A 22629-nucleotide genomic window follows, 5' to 3' on the forward strand; every position below is an offset into this window, starting at 1 on the left:
GTGGGTGAACATTTCAACCTTCCAGGACATTCTGTTGCAGATTTAAGAGTAGCAGTTCTCTTACAAAGGAATTTTAAAGGGAGATTGGAAAGAGAAACTGCTGAATTACAGTTGATATTCAAACTAAAGTCAATGAATTTACCTGGGCTGAATAAAGACCTTGCATTCATGGCCCATTACCAATGCTGATTTCTCCACACCCATCTCTCCCCTGGACATCACAGACTCTTCTGCATATCACACCTAATCCCATCAAGCCTGCTATTCACATTTACATACTGTTCCTCTACTTAAAGACCGATGGATTCACATTCTAGCTGTATCTGAAGAAGTGAGCTGTGGCTCACGAAAGCTCATACCCTACCAGAAAATATTTTTGTTAGTCTTTAAGGTGCTACTGGACTCTTGCCCTTTTTGACTACTGCAAACAGACTAACACGGCTACCCACTGTGGAATAATGTGGTTTGTATGGCCCAGTCCAGTCATAAAATAATGTGTTTATACTTGAAACGGACCATTTTAGAACAAGTCTAGTCCAATGCATTGCAAGAATGCAGGAGGAAAACAAAATGGCTTCCAGCTTACCTCTCCAGGAGTGGTGCATGCTATCAGGCATCTTGACTTAACAGCTGCTGCTATTATCTCATACAAATTAGAATGGTGCTTCTTAATGAGAAAAGAGATTTGGATTCCACCTGTAAAGTCCACTAAAGACTCTGAAATGTAGCCCCAGTGCAACTTCTGATAAGAGCCACGCAACCTGGAAGCAAGGAGAAATGACATCATGCTGCTGGAGTGGAAGAAGAGGGACAGCATTTGTGACAGTAACAGACCACAACAAAAGGCCCCATCTGTGAGAACCACTGGATGGGGGGAGGAGGGTAATTCCCATTCAACCATGCTCAAGCTTTCTGGGTAACCTTGGGCCTGAGTCACTCCCAGCTAGAGTTGCCAATGCTGGCTTGGTAAATTCCTGGACAGTGAGTCAGTCAGTCAGTCATTTATTAATTCAGCACATAACCAGTCATATACAGAAGCAGAGAATAATCAACAGTTGTCTAAAATCCCATCGATATTAAAACCCAAAAATTCACATATAAAAATATAAAATACATAAATACAAGTATAAAAAGTATAAAATACATAAAATCCTAAGAGGACACTACTATGTACATAGGTAGTAGGACAGATCATCCAGACAATTTGCTCCTAATTTTGGACACAGCAGCAAAAAATTTAGCGCTGTCAACAGTAACCCTTGAATTTTCATTCAAGAGCAGCTTCCTTGCCCTCTCCGCCTCCCAGTTATCAGAGAGCCTGTTAGTCCAAGGCCAGATAGATTTGCCACAGATCTCTTCATAGTGAGGGCAGCAGATAAGAATATGCTCCATGGTTTCTACATCCCCTATACCACACCGGCATAATCTCTCTGAGATAGGGATTGTTTTTTATATCTCCCCTCTGGGAGTGCTGAGGGAAAGGCAGAGCATCTGACTTGCGAAAAGCCCTTCTATGGCTATTTATTTCCGGAGTGAAAAGATATGCAGCAGGGGCAACAATACATCTGGATTTATCCATGGCTAAGAAGGTGGGAGTTCTTGCTAGATACATCTGCTGCGCGATATCCCTCACTCTTCGTTTCACCATTTTCTTAGCCGGGTAAATCCTGGAAATTTTGAGGGTGGAGCCTGGAGAGGCTGGGGTTTAGGAAAGGGAGGGGGATGAGCATGGTATAATGCCATAGAGTCCACCTTCCAAAGTTGCCATTTTCTCCAGGGGAACTGATCTCGGTCATCCTGGAGGCCAGATGTCAATCTGGGGGCTCTTCAGCCACAACCAGGAGGTTGGCATCTGTACTTTCAGCCTAACCTACCTCACAGCGTTACAATGAGTATAAAATGGAGGAGAGTAAAATCATGTGCGGTGCCCTGAATTTCATGGCAGAAGGGCAAGATAAAAATATGATATATAGGGTTCTCTGGGAAAGTATTACTTGGGAATGTGAGCATAGAAAAAAGAAGACAATTGCTTTTATTTTTCATGATTTACTATTGCATTCATTTATTGAAATTAAATCAAAAGTGTTTCCATCTAGACATTAGGAAGAATTTTCTAAACAGTTAGGGCAGTTCCTCAGTGAAACAAGCTTCCCATCTAGACTGGTTTCAACTGAAGCATCATACTTGAAGGCAACTGCAAAGAAGGGCTAAGACACAAACCTACAGCCTAACTACACAATACATTGAGGGTCTATTCTTGGATCCTGGGGACAGTCAACAGACATGTAGATATCTCAGGTGAAATTTAGATTCCCAGGTGATTGTAGACATGTAGATTGCCCCATTGGAAAAATGTATATGTTAGCTTTGTGGGAGTAAGATGACTATTAGCGGTGGACTGTGCTCACTTTCTAGGGCTCGAATGGGAGGCCTCTTGTAAGAGTACGACCTACATCTAGTACATGATGATTTTCTTTAGAAAATAATTTGCATGATTCAAATCCAGTAGCACCTTAGAGACCAACACAATTTTTGGAGTTACACCTAAATGCTTGTTTGCACACTGGTGCTCTTTTTGCACTGGGATTGGAACTGGGTTTTTGGAGTATGCTGTTCTCTATGGTGCTATTGTACTTGAATCTTGCTCTTCCATTACAGACCAACATGGCTACCCTCCTGAAACTGCCTGTTTGCATGAGTGATTCACATAGTCAGAATCACGTCCACCTCCATAGCCAGAATCACCTCCAGAATCACCTCAGCTGTATCTGAATAGATGCACTGCCATGGAGGGTGGCTCAGTCCACATAGCATAGAAGTTGGCCTTAGGGATTGTTCCTGAGTTTCCCCTTTTTCTTTTGTTGCCTTTAAGTCACAGCTGACTCACACCTCATAGAGTTTTCAAGACAAGAGATGTTCAGAGATGGTTTGCCATTGCCTGCTTCTGAGTCACACCCCTGGTATTCCTCGGAGGTCTCCCGTCCAAATACTTGCCAGGGTTGGGGCTGAGAGTGTGTGGCTGGCCCAAGGTCACCCAGCAAGTTTCCATGGCAGAGTGGGGATTTGAACCTGGGTTTCGCAGATCCTAGCCCAACACTTTAACCGCTACACTAAAGTTCCCCTTAGGTGAAAGTAATGATTTGAAATCAAGGGTTGAATTCCACAAGCTTTCTCATCTCTTTCTCCTACTCTTATCTCTGTCCTTTCTGCAGTGCTGAAATTCCTATGCTAAATTTTAGAACACATATGAGCCATAAACCTCTAGATAATCTTTATCCCTGGCTAAATCGCAGATTCTATGTGTTGTATGCCTCATAAATTACATCCTAAGTATGCACGCCAAAGGCACAAATCCCCTTGCTTCTGGGAGAAAAAATGAAACCTATCCTCTGGTTATGACATTGTTGTTTTTATAATAAAATATAACTAAAGATTAAAATATTATCACAACACATGCTCTTGGAAAATATACTGTTCTCCCCCCTCCTATTTAACCTTGAACTTGAGGAGGCTTTTGCCCTCTGTTGAATTTTACAATCATAGAGCCACTTATTTTCTGAAAACTGAAATCATGTCCCCAGTTGACAGTTTGCAATCTTCTGAACTGCAAAAAAAACCCTGTCATTGTTAGAAGCAAATCTGATAGAGATCTGATGTGGTGCAATTAGCATACAAGCACAGAGTGGAATTAAGTACCACAACTCTATGTACAATGCAGGCACTAATCTTAGATTTCCTCATTTTTGTTCAGGTCATTGAATGTTCATCAGATAGTAGAATGTCTGGTAACCAGAAGGCATCTTTCAAGCCTTCTTTCTTTATCTTAAGCTTTTGGTCGCAAATGCAAAAAAAAAAAAAAAAAGATGAAAAAGAATTTACTGTAGATAACAAAAGTGCATGCCATTAAAAACCACAGTAAGTACTCTATCTGAGCAATGCACAGAATCAGAAAATGAAATCCTTGGCTAATTGTATTTTAAAATAATGTTCCTAGCCTAGATTGTCAAGAAAGGAATGTGTAGTATGCACTGGGGAAAACCCTCGGCTGAAAATCCCATAAACAGCATCTCTTGCTATCTTAATGTAATAGCAATCTGACGTTTTCTGGAACGAAAATGCAGTTCAGCAAAGTGGTACCTGAGTCAACTCTTTCTCAAGCATATTTCAGAGTCTCAAATCAGCATTTTAAGCTCTACTTGGTATTATATGAGTTTTTCTATTGCTGTTGCTTTCTCTCTTTTATTACAAGGATGGTCAAATTCTGGTTTTGGAGTAGTGTTGACAGCCTCCAGGTGGGTCCCGGAGATCTCCCAAATTATTATTGTGCATTATTATGATCATTATCAACAACAGTTTCTCATCTCCATCTGTCAAATCAGATTTTTGTTTACAGAGAAAGAGGCTGAAAATAAAACAAGCTTCATAATAATGCATACAACCCTGGTCATTCCTTCTCAAAAATTAAATCATATTGCCGAGGCAGGTACACACAGTGGCAACTAAAATAATTAATGGCCTAATGAGTTTGATACCTTTCTTTCTGGGGGGAAAAATAGCCAGCTAAGTAGGGGTCATGATAAAGGTTTATAAAATGATGGATGCAGTGAAGAGAGCAGGTTTTCCCCCTCCTTCTCTCCTAAAAGCAGAACCAAGATCAATGAATTAATCTAAAAACTTCCTTCCCACAGTCCATAATTAACATATGGAACTCATTGTCACAGTATTTGGTGATGGCTTCAACAGTTGTTAGCCACGATAAGATGGAACCTTTAAGTTCAAGTCTACGCACATCTGATTACCAAATGCTGGGAGAAAGTTCTGAGTTGGATTCCATGGATCTGTTTTTCTAACAGTAGGGCTTTCCTCCAGTGAAAGGAATCTTCCATTGTCACAAAAGGCAATTCTGCCTCTGGCATCAGCAGAATTGTGCCAGAGGAAAGCCCTGCCATTAGGAAAAAATTTTTTTACAGTTAGGCCATTTATGCATGGGAGGTTTTGCCTTGGATTTGCTGCTCAGTAGATGCATTTTCCCCATCTGAATTCTCAAAACTAAAAAAATAAGCCCCCATGCAGAGTTTTGAGAATTTGGATGGGGAAAATGTGCATCTAGAGAGCGGCAAATCCAAAACAAAACCTTACATGCATTAATGGCCTAAGAGTTGTTCGACAGTGGAATCAGCTATTAAGGGAGGTGGTGAGCTCCCCCTCAATTGGCAAGCTTTAAGCAGAGGCTGGACAAGCACTTGTCAGGGATGCTCTAGGCCAGTGATGGCGAACCTTTTAGAGACCGAGTACCCAAACTGCAACCCAAAACCCACTTATTTATCGCCAAGTGCCAATACGGCAATTTAACCTGAATACTGAGGTTTTAGTTTAGAAAAAACAACTCATACATTCACATATTTTGCGTTAAAAGAAAAACACAATAACAGAGCTTTCAATGATGCAAACATTTACCTTTCAATAAAAAGTTGTTTGTATTTGGCATGCATCTCTCCGGGACTCGTCCTCTGCTCAGCCACTGGACATTATTGCTAGGGTTGCCAGGTCTCCAGCCACCACCTGGAGGTTGGCAGCCCCAGTAGAGGAAGGGAAGGGGGAGGGATGGAGAAAGGAAGGAACTGGGAAAGGAAAGAGAATGAAGGAACTGGGGAAGGAAGAAAGGAAGAAAGAGAGGAAGGAAGGAAGGAACTGGGGAAGAAAGGATGAAAGGGAGGAAGGATGGAAGGAAGGAAGGATGGAAGGAAGAAAGAAAGTGTCCTGGGTCAGGCCTCAAGCCCCACCCAGGACTTGCTCCAGGGTGCACACCCAAAGTTCTCCCCCCCCCCTTACCGGCAGCTCTGGGGAGGTGGCGAGGCGACGGCGTGGGACGGCGGAGATGTTGGGCCCGGGCACGGCGGCATCAGGCACCTCCCAGCTGGCTGTTGTGGGCAGGGGAGGAGGGGGCGGCGAGGGCGAGCGCGCCAACACTTGCGACCCCGCCAGCCTGCGGGCGACCTTAGGGGGTGGGGAGGGAGAAGGCAGAGGCCACGCAGGCACGCCCGAGCCGGTGGACTCGAGGGTAGCTCCGGCTACCCCACAAGCTTACAGCAGGAGTCAGGGACGAGCGCGAGTGGGGGAGAGGGGGAGGATGGCGAGAGACGGCAGGCCTTTATCTGGCGGACGCGCGGCTGTTGAGGGGCCACCTGGCCCTCCGCGAGCGCCCTGAGAAGGAGGAGGAGGCGGCGGGCGAAAACGGCTGGGGGAGAGGCGCCTGAGGAGGAGGGCGGCAGCAGCCTGGAGCTGGACTTTTGGGAGCCGCCTGAGGGGAACGAGGAGGAGGAAGGCGGCAAGGAGGAGCTGCTGCTGGAGCCTGGAGGAGGAGGCCTGGCCTCGTTGCTGCTGGCCTCCCCGCCGCCTGGTAGCTGTTGCGGGGCAGGAGGGGGGGAAGAGGAAGAAGCCAGCCGCGTGCGTGCGAGGCAGGAAGCTGACGCGCCGACGCACGCACGGTGGGGGGGAGCGCAGCTGAGAGAGGGGCACAGACGACCCAGGAGGCCTTTTGGAGCTCACCCGCGCATGCCGGCAGAAAGGGCTACGCGTGCCAGAAGTGGCACACGTGCCATAGGTTCGCCAACACGGCTCTAGGCTGATCCTGCATTGAGCAATGGGTTGCACTAGATGGGTTGTATGGCTTCTTCCAACTCTATGATTCTAGTGGAAAGGATCCATAGGATCCACCCAATAAGGATGCCTGGCTGTGTGATCTTCCAGGGATAGCTGGCCATTGTTGGAAACAGAATGCTTGACTAGATGTATCTCTTTCGACAGCTCCCTTGAGGTAAATCTGGCAGGTTATGCCCACCCTCAGGTCTGGAGACAGGGTTGTTTATGGAGTGTTTTTTTTTTTTTTAGTTGATGTTACAAGTAGAAGCTAAAGTTTAGTTTCACACACTGCCATCCTTAGCAGGTCTACCCAGAATCTTATCCAGGTCTCTTAAATGAGGCTTACTTCCAGGAATGTATTCTTAGGATGGCACTGTAAACCACTAGATTCCACAAGTGAACAAACGAAATGAATGCCTACTTTTTGACTGGGAATTCTGTCTCAGCAATGCATATATGTACATTGCAGCACCTTGTTACTAACATCCCAAGAACTGTTCGTAATTGCCCTCCCCCCCCCCCAAAAAAAGCACAGGTATTCCAAAACACCCATCACAAGTAACACTTATGCGAGCAGAAGCTGGAAAAGGGTGAATTCTATGTATATTTACTTGGCATAGGCTTTTTCAAGTAGACATGGCCAGAATTCATTTGAGCTACGTGGGTGGACTGAAAAGTAACTCCCGTTGAGAACTGGCAATCGGTCGTCTATCACCACATCCATCCACTCGCCAAAATGCCAGAACTGGAAAACAAAAGAGTTCAGGGTGACATTTTTATAAGAAGATATCCCCAGCAATAATATAGAGGGTTTTAAAATGGGAACATTAAATCTATTATTTTGCATACTTTATGGATGTGTACGCAGACTTTATGATTGTTGGAGTTCATGTTAGTTTTAAAAATGTTTATCCTTTTTCTTTATTTTTCTGATTATACATGTTCATTTTCATCATTATATTACTTTTTACTGCCACCATATGCCAAGTTGACATTTTCATAGACATATGCATTTTCCATGACACCAAGATCTCTTTTCTGGCAGTCACAGCCATTTACGACACTATCAGTGTATATGTGAAGTTATAGGGCACAATACCCAATTCTCTGAAACTGCCAGCACATATCTTTTATGATCGGTAAAGTTTCCTTTTCACATGCAAGCAATGTCAATGACAATTTCCACACAACTGGTGTCACTCTTGCATTGAGAATTTCAAAGTGGCTAAATTTACAGATGGGTAAAATCATTTTTCAGTTTAAAAACACACTTAAAGAATATGGGTTGGATTCACCAGAAGATTCTTGCATGCACTAGTGTTCTTGTGCAAGCAGAAATGTGGAAAAAACCTCACACTAGCCGCTTGCATTAAATTCAACTTAGCGTATTCTGAACCATTTTCCATTTGCACAAGGCATTGTGTTTGACTTATTTCTGGACACTATGAGATATACGGAGGACAGCAATAGATGGTGCACAAGATCTTGTGCAGGTGGAAGTGTGCTAAGTCCATTTATGTTTCCGTTCGCTCATCACTGGATTCAAGCCTATATCTAACCTGGTCTTGATGTTTAAGCATAGTACTGGCTTAATTTATCTAGGTAGAAGGGTTTTTTAAAAAAGGATTTTGAGCCAGTGTGATGTAGTGGAATGGTGCTGAACTTCACTAGATAACTCCCATGTGCACTGTCCCATAGGAAAGGTACAAATAGGTCCAAAAAATAGAAAGAAATTAATTAACATGCAAACATTCTCCCCCAAAAGGCATATCCACAAAGTCAGCTTTTACTGGTTCTTGTAGGTTATCCGGGCTGTGTAACCGTGGTCTTGGTATTTTTTTTCCTGACGTTTCGCCAGCAGGAAAGAAAATACCAAGACCACGGTTACACAGCCCGGATAACCTACAAGAACCAATGAACTCTGACAGTGAAAGCCTTCGACAATATTTTCAGCTTTTACTGTCTGTAAGTTTCCCATGTGGGCAACTGACTAGATATGATCTGTACTGAATCCTCCCATCCCTACCTTTCATTATCCTGCTGTATTAAAGATACCATCAAACATTGTTATGAACTATATTGGTAAAGAAACCTGAAGCAGAATAAGATTCACTTGGGCTATTATCTCTCTGTTTGATGGATGAAAAGGATTCTACTGGCCACTTAAGCAGCTGGATAGTACAGGTGTTCATCTAACAAATACAGCTGATGAAGTATTTCAAGAAAGCAGGCAAAGAGAGGATTCACTGGGGGCAACCAAAGGAGCCATTTCTACCATCATTAGCAAGCTAATGTAGTGTGGCATGACTTTGCTAACACTGCGGGACAGAATCTCCAAAGCTGTAGTCCAAGTATAAAAATGGAATGTGACAGGGATATACTTGGCTCAGGATGACTATCAGCCCCAGGGTTGGGCAGCACGAAAAGGACAAGGCAGGAAACTGAACAGGGTAATGATGACCCCACTTAAAGGTTATGACATTCAAGAAAGTCACCAAAGGGTCTGAAGAATGCTGTGACAACCCTGTCATAGTCTCGCCACCCTAAAGAGTCACACCCTTCTTAAGCCCATTAACTCAAAAGGACTTCGAAGGGTGTAAGTTTACACAGGACAGCACTGTCAGTTTCGTATCCTTAGAACTATGCTTCTAAGGAGACACCCTTCTAAAAATGTCGCCATAATGCAAAAGAGTGAGATCAACCAACATCTCCAGGCAGTTTAAAACAACACCTCCAGTGAGGTTTTGCCTCTGATAAGCAGATATCCTCCCTGCTGCATAATCCTCTAACTTCCTATTCTGAAGTTGTTGTTTTGTTTTTTTGCTGTCAAGTCATATCTCACTTATGGCAATCCGTGGTAGGGTTTTCAAGGCAAGAGACGTTCAGAGCTGATTTGCCAGTGTCTTCCTCTGCACAGCAACCCTGGTATTCCTTGGTGGTCTCCCATCCAAATACTAACCAGGGCTGACCCTGCTTAGCTTCTGAGATCTCACAAGATCAGGATTCAGAAGTAATTACTCCTCAGGTAATGGGAGCAGCCATGATGAGGGAGAGTCATGCTAATAACCCTTCACCTCTGACCCATCGTATGAAGGGTGTTACTAAGAAGCAGTGTCGCTAGTAGCTGATCATGTTCAAATCCAAACTTTTTATATTCCCAAAGTGAAAATTTTGGCACTGTCCAGATAAGTAGCCTGAAGATGCAACAGGCTTCGGAGCAGTTTTTGCAGACAGACAAAAATACAAAAACAAAACAGTGGCTCAGTAAAGCCAAGGGTTTTCATCCCCCAAATGCCATTAGAGCTGCGTTTTTAAATGGAGACTAAGCAAAGTATCTTGCCCTGTACCTTTAAAGGGGGGATGCACAATTAAGTCACATCTCTGAACTTGAAGTGCAGCATGATATACAAGTGACTCCTGCTCATCCCCATGGGATTTGCCAACTTATTTCACATATTTTAAGCATACCAATATGGTGCGGGAAGAAACCCCACCCTCCTCAAACTCCACTCCCCAAATCTCCAGATATTTCCGAACCCAGAGCTGGCAACCCTAACCATTTGATCTGCTTACAGACTGGTGGGGATATTTGTCTGCATTATATTTAAGGAAGTTCCCTTCCTTGAGTCCTCAATCAAGCATTTATTAGGAGAAAGTTTGTGAAATCTTGTTCTAAGAGGCATCAGCTTTATGACTATGAAATCTAGTATTGTTTCAAAATGCCATCTTGCTCTTTGGCCTTGGTACCCTCAAGGGCTATCTCACCATCTGCTAAAAGACTGTATTGAAGTAGCAGTATAAAGGAACATTTGATATTTCTTCAGCATTCTAAAGCTTCCAATTAATTTAACGTTAAAAGGGATTCAGGAAGCCAAGTTTAAATTTTGCGTTGCAAGAACTATAAAGGCTTTAGAAACAAGTTTTGGTTGATCTGAGCCATCAAAGCAAAAGCCTGGCTTCAAGTGAATAAAAATAATCAAGGTTGTTTCATCTATAGTTGTAACTGATTGGCAGAAAGCTAAAACGTAAGACCCAAGGGTACACTAGAACACCATCTTGCTGGGCTCTTTGATGGCAGAAAAGTTTTATTCCCTGCAGAAAGCTTGTGCCAGTGCCTGGCAGCCTGCAACTGACCTGCTGACTGAGATGGTTAAAGAATACAGCACACCTTTATTGTCTCCCGGTGCCAAACCCCTAGGAAGCAAAGTGGTCAGATTGCAAACCACAAGGTGTCCTTTAAGAGATAGAAGCAATTGGAGTTCAGATACTGGAAGATTTCCAAAAGGCGGAAGGAAAGTTCATAACAAAACTGAGCCCCTTTTTTTCTTTGGTGATTAATTCAGCCTTTCATGCGTAGCACAGAAACGAATGATGCAAAGCTACAGGATCACTTGGGCTCTGAGATTTTTTGTGCGTTTAATTTATTTTGAAAGCTTGTTAGTCACACTGAGTTGGATCCTAAAAACTGCAAGCAGGAGTGTTGCTGGTGGAACAGATATTCCTGCCTTGCCCTGTTTTCTGCAGTCCACTAAACTACCTCAAAACTTCCTCGCTGAGTTGGGGAACTCAGGGGCTCCTCTATCAGGAGTTATTTCCATGGCCAGCTTTGAATAATGTGGAAGTAGAGTTGCCAACCTCCAGGTGGTGGCTGGAGCTCTCCTGCTATTACAACTGATCTTCAGCCGATAGAGATCAGTTCCCCTGGAGAAAACGGCCGCTTTGGCAATTGGACTCTAAGGCATTGAAGTCCCTCCCCTCTCCAAACCCCGCCCTCCTCAGGCTCCGCTCCAAAATCTCAAGGTATTTCCCAACCCAGAACTGGCAACCCTATGTGGAAGACAAGGGAGGAAGTATGAGGACCACTGTTGCATCTCTTTACCAGCATTTATAAATTAGTGGTCATCCAAGTTAATCCTGGTTGATAGATCTTGTGCCCATACCTGGAGATAATGTTTGTTCAGCTGACACAGATGCGTTAAGGGATGCTTTCAGCAGTAGGCCTGCTGAGAAGATGCATTTACCACACCAAAGGGAAGGCTTCTATAGGCCTGGGTTTTCTGCTCAGATGCCATGCGGATTGCACAAGGGGCTGTTTTTAGCAGCAGGCCTGCACTTTACAGCGCAGAAGGTAATTCATAATCCCCTTAAGGGCTGCTTTTACAGTGGCAGGCCTAGGCTTTTAGCTTGATAACATGGAAGGGGGTTCGGAGGTCACTTTCACAGTGACAGCTACTCTTTTTAGCTCAAGTGTTGCATTCCTTTTAAGGGCTGCTTGAACATAGCAGGCTTTGGGATTTTTAGCCCATTAATATGAAAGGAGTGTTAGGATGTTCTGACATCTGTGACATTGATGTGCTGTAAGTTAGGAGGTCCTGCATTTAAGCAGGTTCGCTTGCCTGCTGTGACCTCCTTTGCAGCTGATCTGCGGGAGGGCCCCAGAGACACTATTGTTGGCAGGTGGTACCAATGGTGTTGAGATATGCTAACCCACTCTACAAACAGGAATAGTGGGGGCTATTGGTTTAAGGCAGTTGCTCTCAAAGTTTTTGAAGTGGGACCTACTTCTAAACTTAATGTACTTCTGGGGCCCACTTGCAAAGTAATTTCATGCAGCTTTCCCCCTCTCCACTATAAGAATCGCACACTTAGCACATTTATATTTAATTTTCATGTTTAACATTTACAAATATATAGTATTACTGAGTGACAGGCTCTATTTCAAGGTGACTCCACACATTATGCAGAGACAAACCCAAATCTGCACTGAGCCTTCTAGATAGGGTTGCCAAGCTCCAGGTACTAGCTGGCGATCTCCTGCTATTACAACTGATCTCCAGCCGATAGAGATCAGTTCACCTGGAGAAAATGGCTGCTTTGGCAATTGGACTCTATGGCATTGACATCCTTCCTCTTCCCAAATCCCGCCCTCCTCAGGCTCCACCCCCAAATATCCAGAAATTTCCCAGCTTGCATCTGGCAACCCTACCCCCTATACCTGCAGGTGGCCAGAGGGGACCTGGTGGGAATATCCTTTCAGTGCCTGTCCTCTTCATGGCATAACATTTAGTGTGCCATTGCAGAGGGTAGCTGTTTTGGTCTGCAGTAGAACAGCAAGATTCAAGTTCAGCAGCACCTTAGAGACCAACATGATTTTGTGGGTATAAGCATTCAAGAGCCAAAGCTCTCTTCATCAGATACAAGTCAGATCCCTGAATCATTATATCCCAGTCAGAAGGTGGAGGGGTGTTGCTAAGAATTCAGAACAATGGAGCCCTCAAAGCTGAATAGGGACATAATTTTTTTATCTCTTTACATATGCTAATTTTCTGCCCCTAAGCATTTCTCTTCTTCTCTAATCAAGCTGATTCCAATATGCATTGCACCTTTGCATCCGGAATCCCTTCTTTGCAATGCCCCTTCCACTTTCTAACTGGGATATAAGGACTCAGGGATCTCCACTGCAACTTGCATCTGATGAAGGCAGCTTTGACTCTCGAAAGCATATAACCCGAAACTCTTGATGGTCTCAAAGGTGCTACTGGACTTGAATCATTTAGTGTGCTGGTAAGGTAAAGCGAGTCACAACAAGCTTTGCTGGTTAGATCTTTGAGACCGGATAGGGTTGTCCAGAAAGCCCAACAGACAGCCCAAAAAACAGCCTAGTTAGAGGGTTGGAGTTAATTAGGGCCAATATATATGGAACTAAAATGCCGGATGTTCAAGCTGGATTCAGAAAAGGAAGAGGCACTAGAGATCATATAGCAACACTACAATGGTTACTGGAGCATACAAGAGAATTTCAGGAGAAAATCAGCTTGTGTTTCATAGATTACAGCAAATCTTTTGACTGTGTGGATTATGAAAAGCCATGTTTGTTTTTAAAAGAAACTTCTGATTGCTTTGATGCACAACCTGTACTCTGGACAAGAGTTAGGACAGAATACAGAGAAACAGAATGGTTTCCAATTTGCAAAGGCATCAGACAAGGGCATATTTTCTCTCCTTCTGTCTTCATTCTATGAGGAACATAGCCATGAAGGAGCTAGAAAAGATTGTTAAGTGTAAGGATGTGTTGCTGGTGATCAAGGTCAAGAAAGCTGGGCAATGAAGAAAGCTAACAGGAAGAAAATTCATTTGAAATGTGTTGTTGGAGGAGAGTTTTAGAAACACCGTGGACTGCCAAAAAAGATAAATAAGTGGGTCTAGATCAAATCAAGCCTGAACTCTACCTAGAAGCTAAAATGACTAAAACTGAGGCTATTGTACTTTGGTCACATTATAAGACAAGAGTCACTGGGAAAAAGAATAATGCTAGGAAAAGCTAATGGCAGCAGTAAAAGAGAAAGCCCCAACATGAGATGGATTGATTCAATAAAGGAAGCCACAGCCCTCAGTTTGCAAGACCTGAGCAAGGCTGTCAAAGATAGCATGTTTTGGAGGACATTAATTCCTAGAGTCGCCATAAGTTGGAAGTGACTTCACTGCACTTCACACACACACATCCCATCCAGTTACTGGCCAGGCTTAGTTCCACTGTTTAGTTTTCGAAATGAAACTACATCAGGTGTATTCTCATCAATGTTAGTCTATAGGGCTGTTACAGTATCACTCCCAGTTCACAAAAAATCTTTGTAGTATTACATGGCAGGCACCCTACTGAAAAGAATTTTTTTGGGGGGGACACACACACAGAGATGCATTCTCCGAAAAGCTGCATCTGAATTAATTACCAAGCTATGCTGTGTAAGCAGCAACTTTGAAAAGATAGTTAAAGTACATTATATATAAGAATATTTGGTTCAGGATATTTTCCCCTTGGTTTTTGAGTGTTTGGCTTGATTTATTTGTCAGGCAAAAAGTAGAACTAGATATACTGAGCTGCTGATAAGCAGACAGGGAAAATGTTTCCCAATAACATAATAACTTTAAAAAACCACCAAAGAATACTAGATTGCTTTTAAATAATGCTTATGAAGCTGAAGTGAAGGACTTCCTTAGGCTGTTTGACCCTTCCATATTGGAAATCGTATTAGATATTACTAGAACTGTATACATATAATGTTATGCATGTATTATCAAGGAGAATCAAACAACGGCAATTCTGGGGTTTTGACTGGACATGATACAATTGCAACCTGCATTACATACCCGAAAATGAAAAATCCCTGCATAATTGTGTTCGAAGTCTTGGTCTCTTGGAACAACATTGTCCAGGAATCGCTTCTGCTGTGTCAAAGAGCCCAGCGCTGCTAGAAGCCAGCAGTCACCTCCAAGAAGATAAGAGACAAAATGTCATCATTCCCAATTCTCTACCCAGTCCCAGAAAGTTGGATGGAATCATTTTTAACAAGGTACCCAAAAGAAATCTGCTTTCTTCCCAAAGGAACCCAACCTTTGCAAACTAGAAAGAAAACATAACGGACAACTATAGACAGTATCAGAACAATCCTTTTGAGGCCAAAACACCCCTAGGCCTTCAGTGATCTTGATACCGAGTGGGTTACCTGTTGCAAGTTGCAGGGAATAGGTTTCTAAATATATGTTTGTATTGAACAAATGCTTATAATGGGTAAAGGGATTTCAGGAGAGGAGTGGGTAGGAGTGCCTCACCCTTCCCACACTTGCTCAATCTCCCTTGCCTATTCCTAGGGTTGCCAACCTCCAGGTACTAGCTGGAGATCTTCTGCTATTACAATTGATCTCCAGCCGATAGAGATCAGTTCCCCTGGAGAAAATGGCCGCTTTGGCAATTGGACTTTATGGTATTGATTTGGCAATCCAATTGATTTGGGAGTCCAATTTGGCAATTGGACTCCCCTCTCCAAACCCCACCCTCCTCAGGCTCCCCAAAAACCTCCCACTGGTGGTGAAGAGGTACCTGGCAACCCTACCTATTCCCCTGTGAGGCTTACTTTCCAGCCTCAGAGCCAAGTTTGATGGATAGCTGTGTTCAGCTAATGTTTCATTGAATCTACCTTCCGTGTCTCCGTCTACCTTGTCTCAAGTTTATTTTTATTCCTTTAAAATACTGATTGATTTTCAAACTGCCATAAACTCTTTTATGGATTGTTCATAAATATTTTAAATTAAATACTAAAAACGGGCTAAAATGTCCGTTTGGGTATTCACAAGGAAAATCTGTGGACAAGAAATCTCTCTACTCTGGCCTGTTGATTCTCCCCTTTGTTCCCCTACTTGCAGTTGGATTGGAAACCTGAGTCAGTCATGTAATGTGCCGATCTGCCCTCATCTCTTAGACCTCAGATAACACTTTTAAAATGGATGCCTTCCACCATTTTTTGTCTCATAGATAATTCAACAATCACCCTATAGATATAGTAATGTCTGTTCATGTACAAAAGGGCCGGTCACTGTTCACAGGCCCACTCTGGATAGTCCAGGCAACCTAGACAATGCGTGGAAGTTGCATGTGCCCCCACCCCCACCCCCATCCAGCAACAATGAAGTCTGCAATCAGAAGTGGGAGAAGGGTAAGGGGTAGGGTTGCCAGGTCCCTCTTTGCCACTGGTGAGAGATTTTTGGGGCGGAGCCTGAGGAGGGCAGGGTTTGGGGAGGGGAGGGACTTCAATACCATAGAGTCTAATTGCCAATGCGGCCATTTTTCTCCAGGTGAACTGATCTCTATCGGCTGGAGATCAGTTGTAATAGCAGATCTCCAGCTAGTAACTGGAGGTTGGCAGCCCAACCCACAGCTCTTCTGCTCCTGATGCTGCTTTTTGGGTTTAGAAAGGCGTCTTGCACACGTCTCCCACACTTTGGCCCTCACTGTTCAAAAAAGAAAGGACTTGAGATCAGCCTTGCCTGTAAAACAGGAACCAGAGTCCTTAGGGAGCTGACAGAGCTGTGGTGACTCACAGATCTATTTTTCTGTTACTTCTGTCCAGTTGTTTTTATCGAAAGCTGCCTCGCTGACATTTACGCCTCAATGTCCCAGCAGTATGTCGAGTGGAAGACGGGCATGACAGACCCCTCAGCATCATCCAGACCTGTCCTTTCCCCGCTCTTTTTGGGTCCCTGCTGGAAAGGCTGTTATTTCCCTCGCCTCTCAAGAGCCCAACTGTAGTGTTATCTTTTTGTTTTCATTCTTCTCCCACACCCAGGATATTGCTAAACCCCTTTACCTCTCTTTTTAAAACCTGCCTTTCCCTTTCTGCCTCAGCCGCTGTAAACCTTTGCATATCCAGGTCATCTCTCATGTAGACAATTTCAATTTTCTCCTTGCTGGCGCTCGCGTGCATTTACTTGCTCTTCAGCAGGCAGGAATAATTTTCTCTTCCATTACCGTGACCGTATGAACCCTTGCTGTCTGTCTCTGTGCCATTTCCCACAGCACGGGCGCCTTTCTGCCCCCCTCAGGTTCTCCAACACACACTGTATTATCTTCAACCATTCTCTCACTTCACTATCTGTCCCTTCTCTGCCTCTTCAGGTAACAAATGCTACCCTTTCCTTCATCCACTTCCCATGCATGTTTCCCCCCCCCCCCCACTTCTTGTGCCTTCTGGAATAGGCCCCCATCTCAGCCAAGCCATCTCTTCTCCTTTCAAATCCATCCTAGTCAAAACTCACTCTCTCTCTCTCTCTCTCTCTCTTACAAAACATTTCCTTTACACATCGTAGATTTTCCTATTCTGAACTGCACTCTCTCTGCCAGCTTTTCCACTCGGTTATCGGTCTCTGGAATGTGTTCATCTTTCTCACAGTGATGGCTTGCTTCCCAAATAGAAGCTGGGGGCACCCAATTAAGCATGCTCTTTTGGCTTCCTTTCAAAACTAACAGAGCTTAGAAATCCATATCTTTGGATGTCCTGGGTCATATTCAGCACTTACACCATGTTAGGTAATGCAGTAGCTCTATTCAAATGTCCTGGCACATTCAGAGATCACTGGGGAGAGGAGGGGGTCAGGATCACAACCACTAGGCATGCCTTCTTTGTGTTCATCAGAACTTCTCTAAATGTGTCAGCTTGGTTCAGCCATTCCAATGTGTAGATGGAAGTTGGGATGAGGCTAGCAGACATGACTCCAATCCTCCTTAATGTGTCCATTGTATACATCACAGTGTACAAAGAATTGGTTTAGAAGAGTTGGTTTTATACCCTGCTTTTTCTCTACCTTTAAGGACAACAGACACCCCTCCCCACAACAGACACCTTGTAAGGTAGGAGGGCAGAGAGAGTTTGGAGAGAACTGTGACTAGCCCAAGTTCACACAGCAGGTTTCATGTGGAGGAGTGGGGAATCAAACCAGGTTCTCCTGATCAGAGTCCGCTGCTCTTAAACACTACACCACGCTGGCTCTCAGTTCTACCAGTATGAATTGTTCTACCAGTGACAAAAAAAGCTTAAAACTAGTTATCAACAGCAACAACAATGATGATGATGACAACAATGATACTATTACTGCTACTACTACCACTTTTTGTGCCATCAAGTCACAGCTGATTTACGGAGACCCCATATGATTTTCAAGGTAAGAGATGTTCAGAGGTGGTTTGCCATTGCCTACGTCTGCACTACTACTACTATTACTATCTGGATAGTAAAAGTATTATTATTATTAATAATAATACTTTTATTATAATACTTTTATTATAATAATAATACTTTTACTATCCAGATATTAAAGATATTTGCAAAGGAGCTTATTTTGTGCTATTGTCGATTGATGGATGGATCATTTGTTAGCTTGCTGTATAAACGTATTTTTGTTATCTATTGTCAACCACACTCAGCTATTGGAAGGGGCATGCAGAAAATGAAACCATGCTGAGCTACTGGAAGGGGGAATAGTAAATTGTTTATAAGTAAATAAATAAAGTACAAATATGATTGTGTGGTAGCAATAAGTAGCCACCTGCAGTCTTTAAATAAAATAAATAGCCATTGGCTAGTTATGATAGTAAGAAGGAACATGTACCTGCCCAATCAAAGGCCAGTCAATGGCAAAGAGAATTTGGATCTCACCTATTTTTCCTTGGAGAATATCAAATCTGCTCACGTCATCCACAATTAATTTGGGTTTTTTTAGTATGTCCTTGGGGGGAAAAAGAGAACATGATTTTCACATTGAATAGCAGCCTGTACTTCCCTATTACATTCCTTCAGTGAACCCAATTTTCACTATCTCACCTGAGCAAAAGTTCCAGACCAGGAAGGGTGCCATCTAGACATACATCAAACCTTATCTTAGCTTCCAAGACAATTCCATCTTTCTTTTTTTCCCTTTACAATTGGAATGCATCCTATACACTTGTTATTGACCTGGGACCCAATGCATTAAGAAGTTCTTCTGTACTAGCCCCAAATGAATAGGAGATCCATCTCCAGCTCATATTTATTTCAGTGGGTTTTATGTAACAAAACTCTGTAACAGAATTTATCCTGTTTTTGTTTTTTTTAGACTGATTTTGCACCAGCAGCCTTGGCCTTGTTTTGTTTGTTTTTTAATCTTCAGTGACAAGCGAAACCCTTCTACCTCTCTTTGCTTTTCCAAACAAAACATGCTATCCTCGCCACAATTAGCAAATTTCATCAGAATGCTTTCATGCCATTGTTGCCTGAGTTCTTTTACTGTGCAGTGAACCAGAGGAAACGGACAGTGTAAATCATAAGAAGAGTTACACTTTTTTAAGCTCGTTGACTTCCATGGACTTAGAAGACTGCAACTCTGCTTAGGCCTGTGCTGTGAACATGATTATTTACAAGGATGATTTAAACCCATACTCCCATTTGGTAAACAGAGATGTCAAAAAGGTGTGTAACCAATAAATCCAGCAGAAACTCCTGTGTTTGCTTTTGTTCTCTATTGGGCCATAATTTCCATATGTCTGTGTTAACATTTGTCTAGAAGGTGATGACAATGAGATTCAGTAGATCCCGAGTTTTTTTAAGGTCTGACATGATATTGCATGATAAAATGGAACAAATTAATCACTTATGTGTCTGTTTATTAATGTCAATGTTTATTAGCTTTGAGATTTCTGGGGTTATCTAGCTGAATCCCAGCTTGGGCAAATAGCTGTCCAAGCTTCTAAGTGTAACAACAAAGATACTGTTGAGCAGGAACTCTTTGCTCCCCAGGAAATCATGTGACTAAAGGTGCGTTCACACATCCTGAATAATGCACTTGCAATCCACTTTCAATGCACTTTACAGCTGGATTTTACTGTGTGAAACGGCAAAACCCACTTGCAAACAATCGTTAAAGTGCCTTGACAGTGGATTGAAAGTGCATTATTCAGGATGTGTGAAAGCGCCCTTACACTTGACTCAGGTAGTATGAAAATCACTGCCACAACTAGAAAGACCATATATGTTAGCCTGTATCCTCACAGATGCATGAAACTACCTTATATGGAGTGCAGTTAATGGTCCCCCTAGCTCAGTATTGGCTACTATGACTGGCAGAAACTCTCCAGTCTCATGCAGAGCAAGGATTTTTGTCAATACCTATTACACAAGATCCTTTAAATGAAGATGTCAAAAACTCATCCTGAGGCCTTCTGCATGCAAGCCATCTGTTCTACCACTTAACTAGGGCCTCCTCCCTATTTTCCTGTGCTCCCTTTGGTACTTCACACTGCATCAGAAATTGTCCCAGCTAAAAGACCAGTCGCCCTCCGTAGGGCAAACTCCACATTGATTTCTAGATCCCAGTGGAATGTAACCTACTATTAGGACTTAACCACAAGACACAATGCATTTTTCCCGGGCATATGCCTAGGTTGTGTCGGCAGATGTGTTCTAGGAGTCCATGCCTCCCAGTTGTGTGTGGGTCAGATTCAGGTTGGGACCATGGCATGCAGGGAGAGGGAACTGAAGCCTTCCTCTCATGCTGTTTTCTGACATGAAAATGCCCCAGGGAGCTGCTATTTGTCCTATTGGCAGCTCCACATGCTACTGAGGGGCATGCATACATTTCGCTAGTGGGGCAAATAATGCTCCCTGGGGCTGTTTCAGAATGGGAAATGGTTTTTTTTGGGGGGGAGGCTTAAATCCCCACCCCATGTGTGGCAGTGGTCCCAGTCAGAATCAGACCCAGCAGGCACATATTCTGAGAATACAGAGATGAACTCAGGAAAATATATCATGTAATTAGGTTAAAAGTCCCCTATCAGCATCTGAGCTCTTTGTAGGGTTGCCAGGTCCAGGCTGAGAAACACTTGGAGATTTTTGGGGCGGAGCCTGAGGAGAGCGGGGTTTGGGGAGGGGAGGGACATTAATGCCATAGAGTCCAATTGCCAAATTGACCATTTTCTCCAAGGGAACTGATCTCTATCAGCTGGAGATGTGTTGTAATAGCGGGAGATCTCCAGCTAGTACCTGGAGGTTGGCAATCCTAGTTCTTTGGGAGACGGTTGTTGAGAGTGGGAGCATGTTTTAGTAACTAATCTGCTATTCTTTTCTCACACAAAAGAGCTCTTTCCTAACATGAGCGGAAGCTGCTTTCCTGCTGTTGGTACTAACAAGTAAAGGCCTGATGGCGTTTTTTATGGAGGTCACCAGGGTTTTGTGCCCTCAGGTCCCATCCACTCAATATTCCTGAAATAAAAGTCCATTTGTTTGCCTGTATTCAATCAGCTCAATGAAATGGAAACAACATTTCCTGCCTTCGACTGCTTCATAACAGAGGTGTCATTGCCTATTCAGCTGATTGAATTAGATGTAGATTTCAGGAGTAATTGATGTCTGCAAAGCAGAAGCTGCATTATTTTGCCAATAACTGTAGTTCAGCATCTGTAGCACAATGCCCTTTAAAAGGACATGGCTCTCATCACATTGAAAGTGGTTTTCATTTCCAAGGGCTCAGCCCAGAGGGAGAAGAAACTTTCCCCTAGTTTTGATTGTCAAGGAATCTCATGGGAGTTTGTGCATGGGAGTTTCCCTATAACATGCAGCGCAGCAGAGCAATAAAGTCAACTGCTGCTTACCTGCTAGCTCTCTTGTTTACCAGGGATGGCAGTGCAATCTTTAAACAGAGCGATATCCTTCTAAGTGTATTGAAGTTAATCCCACAGTTAGGAATGTTGGCTGTGTGAAATGCCTATATGTAGGGCTTTGGGCCCAAACCATATATCATGCCGGGGATCTGTGTTTGGATTCTCAGATAAGCAATTGAGCTGCAAAAAGCGGCTATGGGGATTTGACAGTGGAGCCAGTATGGGAAGGGTTATCACCGCTTTCCCCAGCACCACATGTTTGGTGATGCTCAGTTACACATCTGATATAACAGTATCATGTATGGTCCTTAACTGTCAAAGCCATATTGGCCATGCTGTTGCTTCTTTAAGAATTTGCCCCATAGAAAACATCATAAAAGCTTGCATGGGGACTCCTCTCTTTACTAATTCTTCTGACACAAAAGGTAGAGAAAGGAATCAGATGAGCTTCCTGTAGAGTTGGCAACTGTCCATAGTGTGTAACTTGGTAGACCGAAATCAGCAAGTGAAGCTTTTCCAAAAACAGAGATCTACTTCATCACTTCCCAGTATCTGCAGATCAAGCATCTCTTTAAAGGCAGAGGAGCGTATAAAATACCAGGTAACTTTTCTTCTTGCCGCCCTGTCTCCCCAATTAGAAATGGTGCGAATTTTGCCACAAATACATTCAATTGTCAGTTGTTACCATGTTTGAAGGTGTAGGTCAGATATTACTCAGTCACTTGGCCGATGTTACTCAGTCACTTGGCCGAGCAGCCCCGAACGCCTGCAGAAGCAGTTTGCATTGGGTTTTCGCAAAACTGCACATGCCCAAAGAAGCTACTGATTCAAACTGATCAACAGCCATTAGCATCACTAAGGGCTACTTAGACGAACATCAAAGGGTAGGATTATACTGAAACACAGCATTTATTGATGACTGATTCATATGATTTGTAAATGATTTAATTGTTTAATTCAATGAACAGAGCAGTTACCCAGCAAAGACAGGAGATAGTACAACTCAATCGGCCTGTGTGAGAATG

The 22629-nt window shown here is 43.3% G+C and overlaps 1 protein-coding gene across 1 annotated transcript in view; it reads right to left on the minus strand.

The window, feature by feature from the left end:
* CAPN13 (calpain 13) overlaps positions 1-22629 on the minus strand; it is a 117399-nt gene that overhangs the window by 88996 nt on the left and 5774 nt on the right. Inside the window, exons 3-6 of the mRNA XM_056853364.1 lie at positions 18630-18699; positions 14791-14909; positions 7254-7387; positions 587-761 (exon numbers count right to left, since the gene is read on the minus strand). Of these exons, the coding sequence (XP_056709342.1) occupies positions 587-761; positions 7254-7387; positions 14791-14909; positions 18630-18699 (498 nt within the window). The remainder of the gene's footprint in view (positions 1-586; positions 762-7253; positions 7388-14790; positions 14910-18629; positions 18700-22629) is intronic.

This window comes from Euleptes europaea, chromosome 7, assembly GCF_029931775.1.
Source record: "Euleptes europaea isolate rEulEur1 chromosome 7, rEulEur1.hap1, whole genome shotgun sequence".
In the NCBI taxonomy this organism is placed as follows: Eukaryota; Metazoa; Chordata; class Lepidosauria; order Squamata; family Sphaerodactylidae; genus Euleptes; species Euleptes europaea.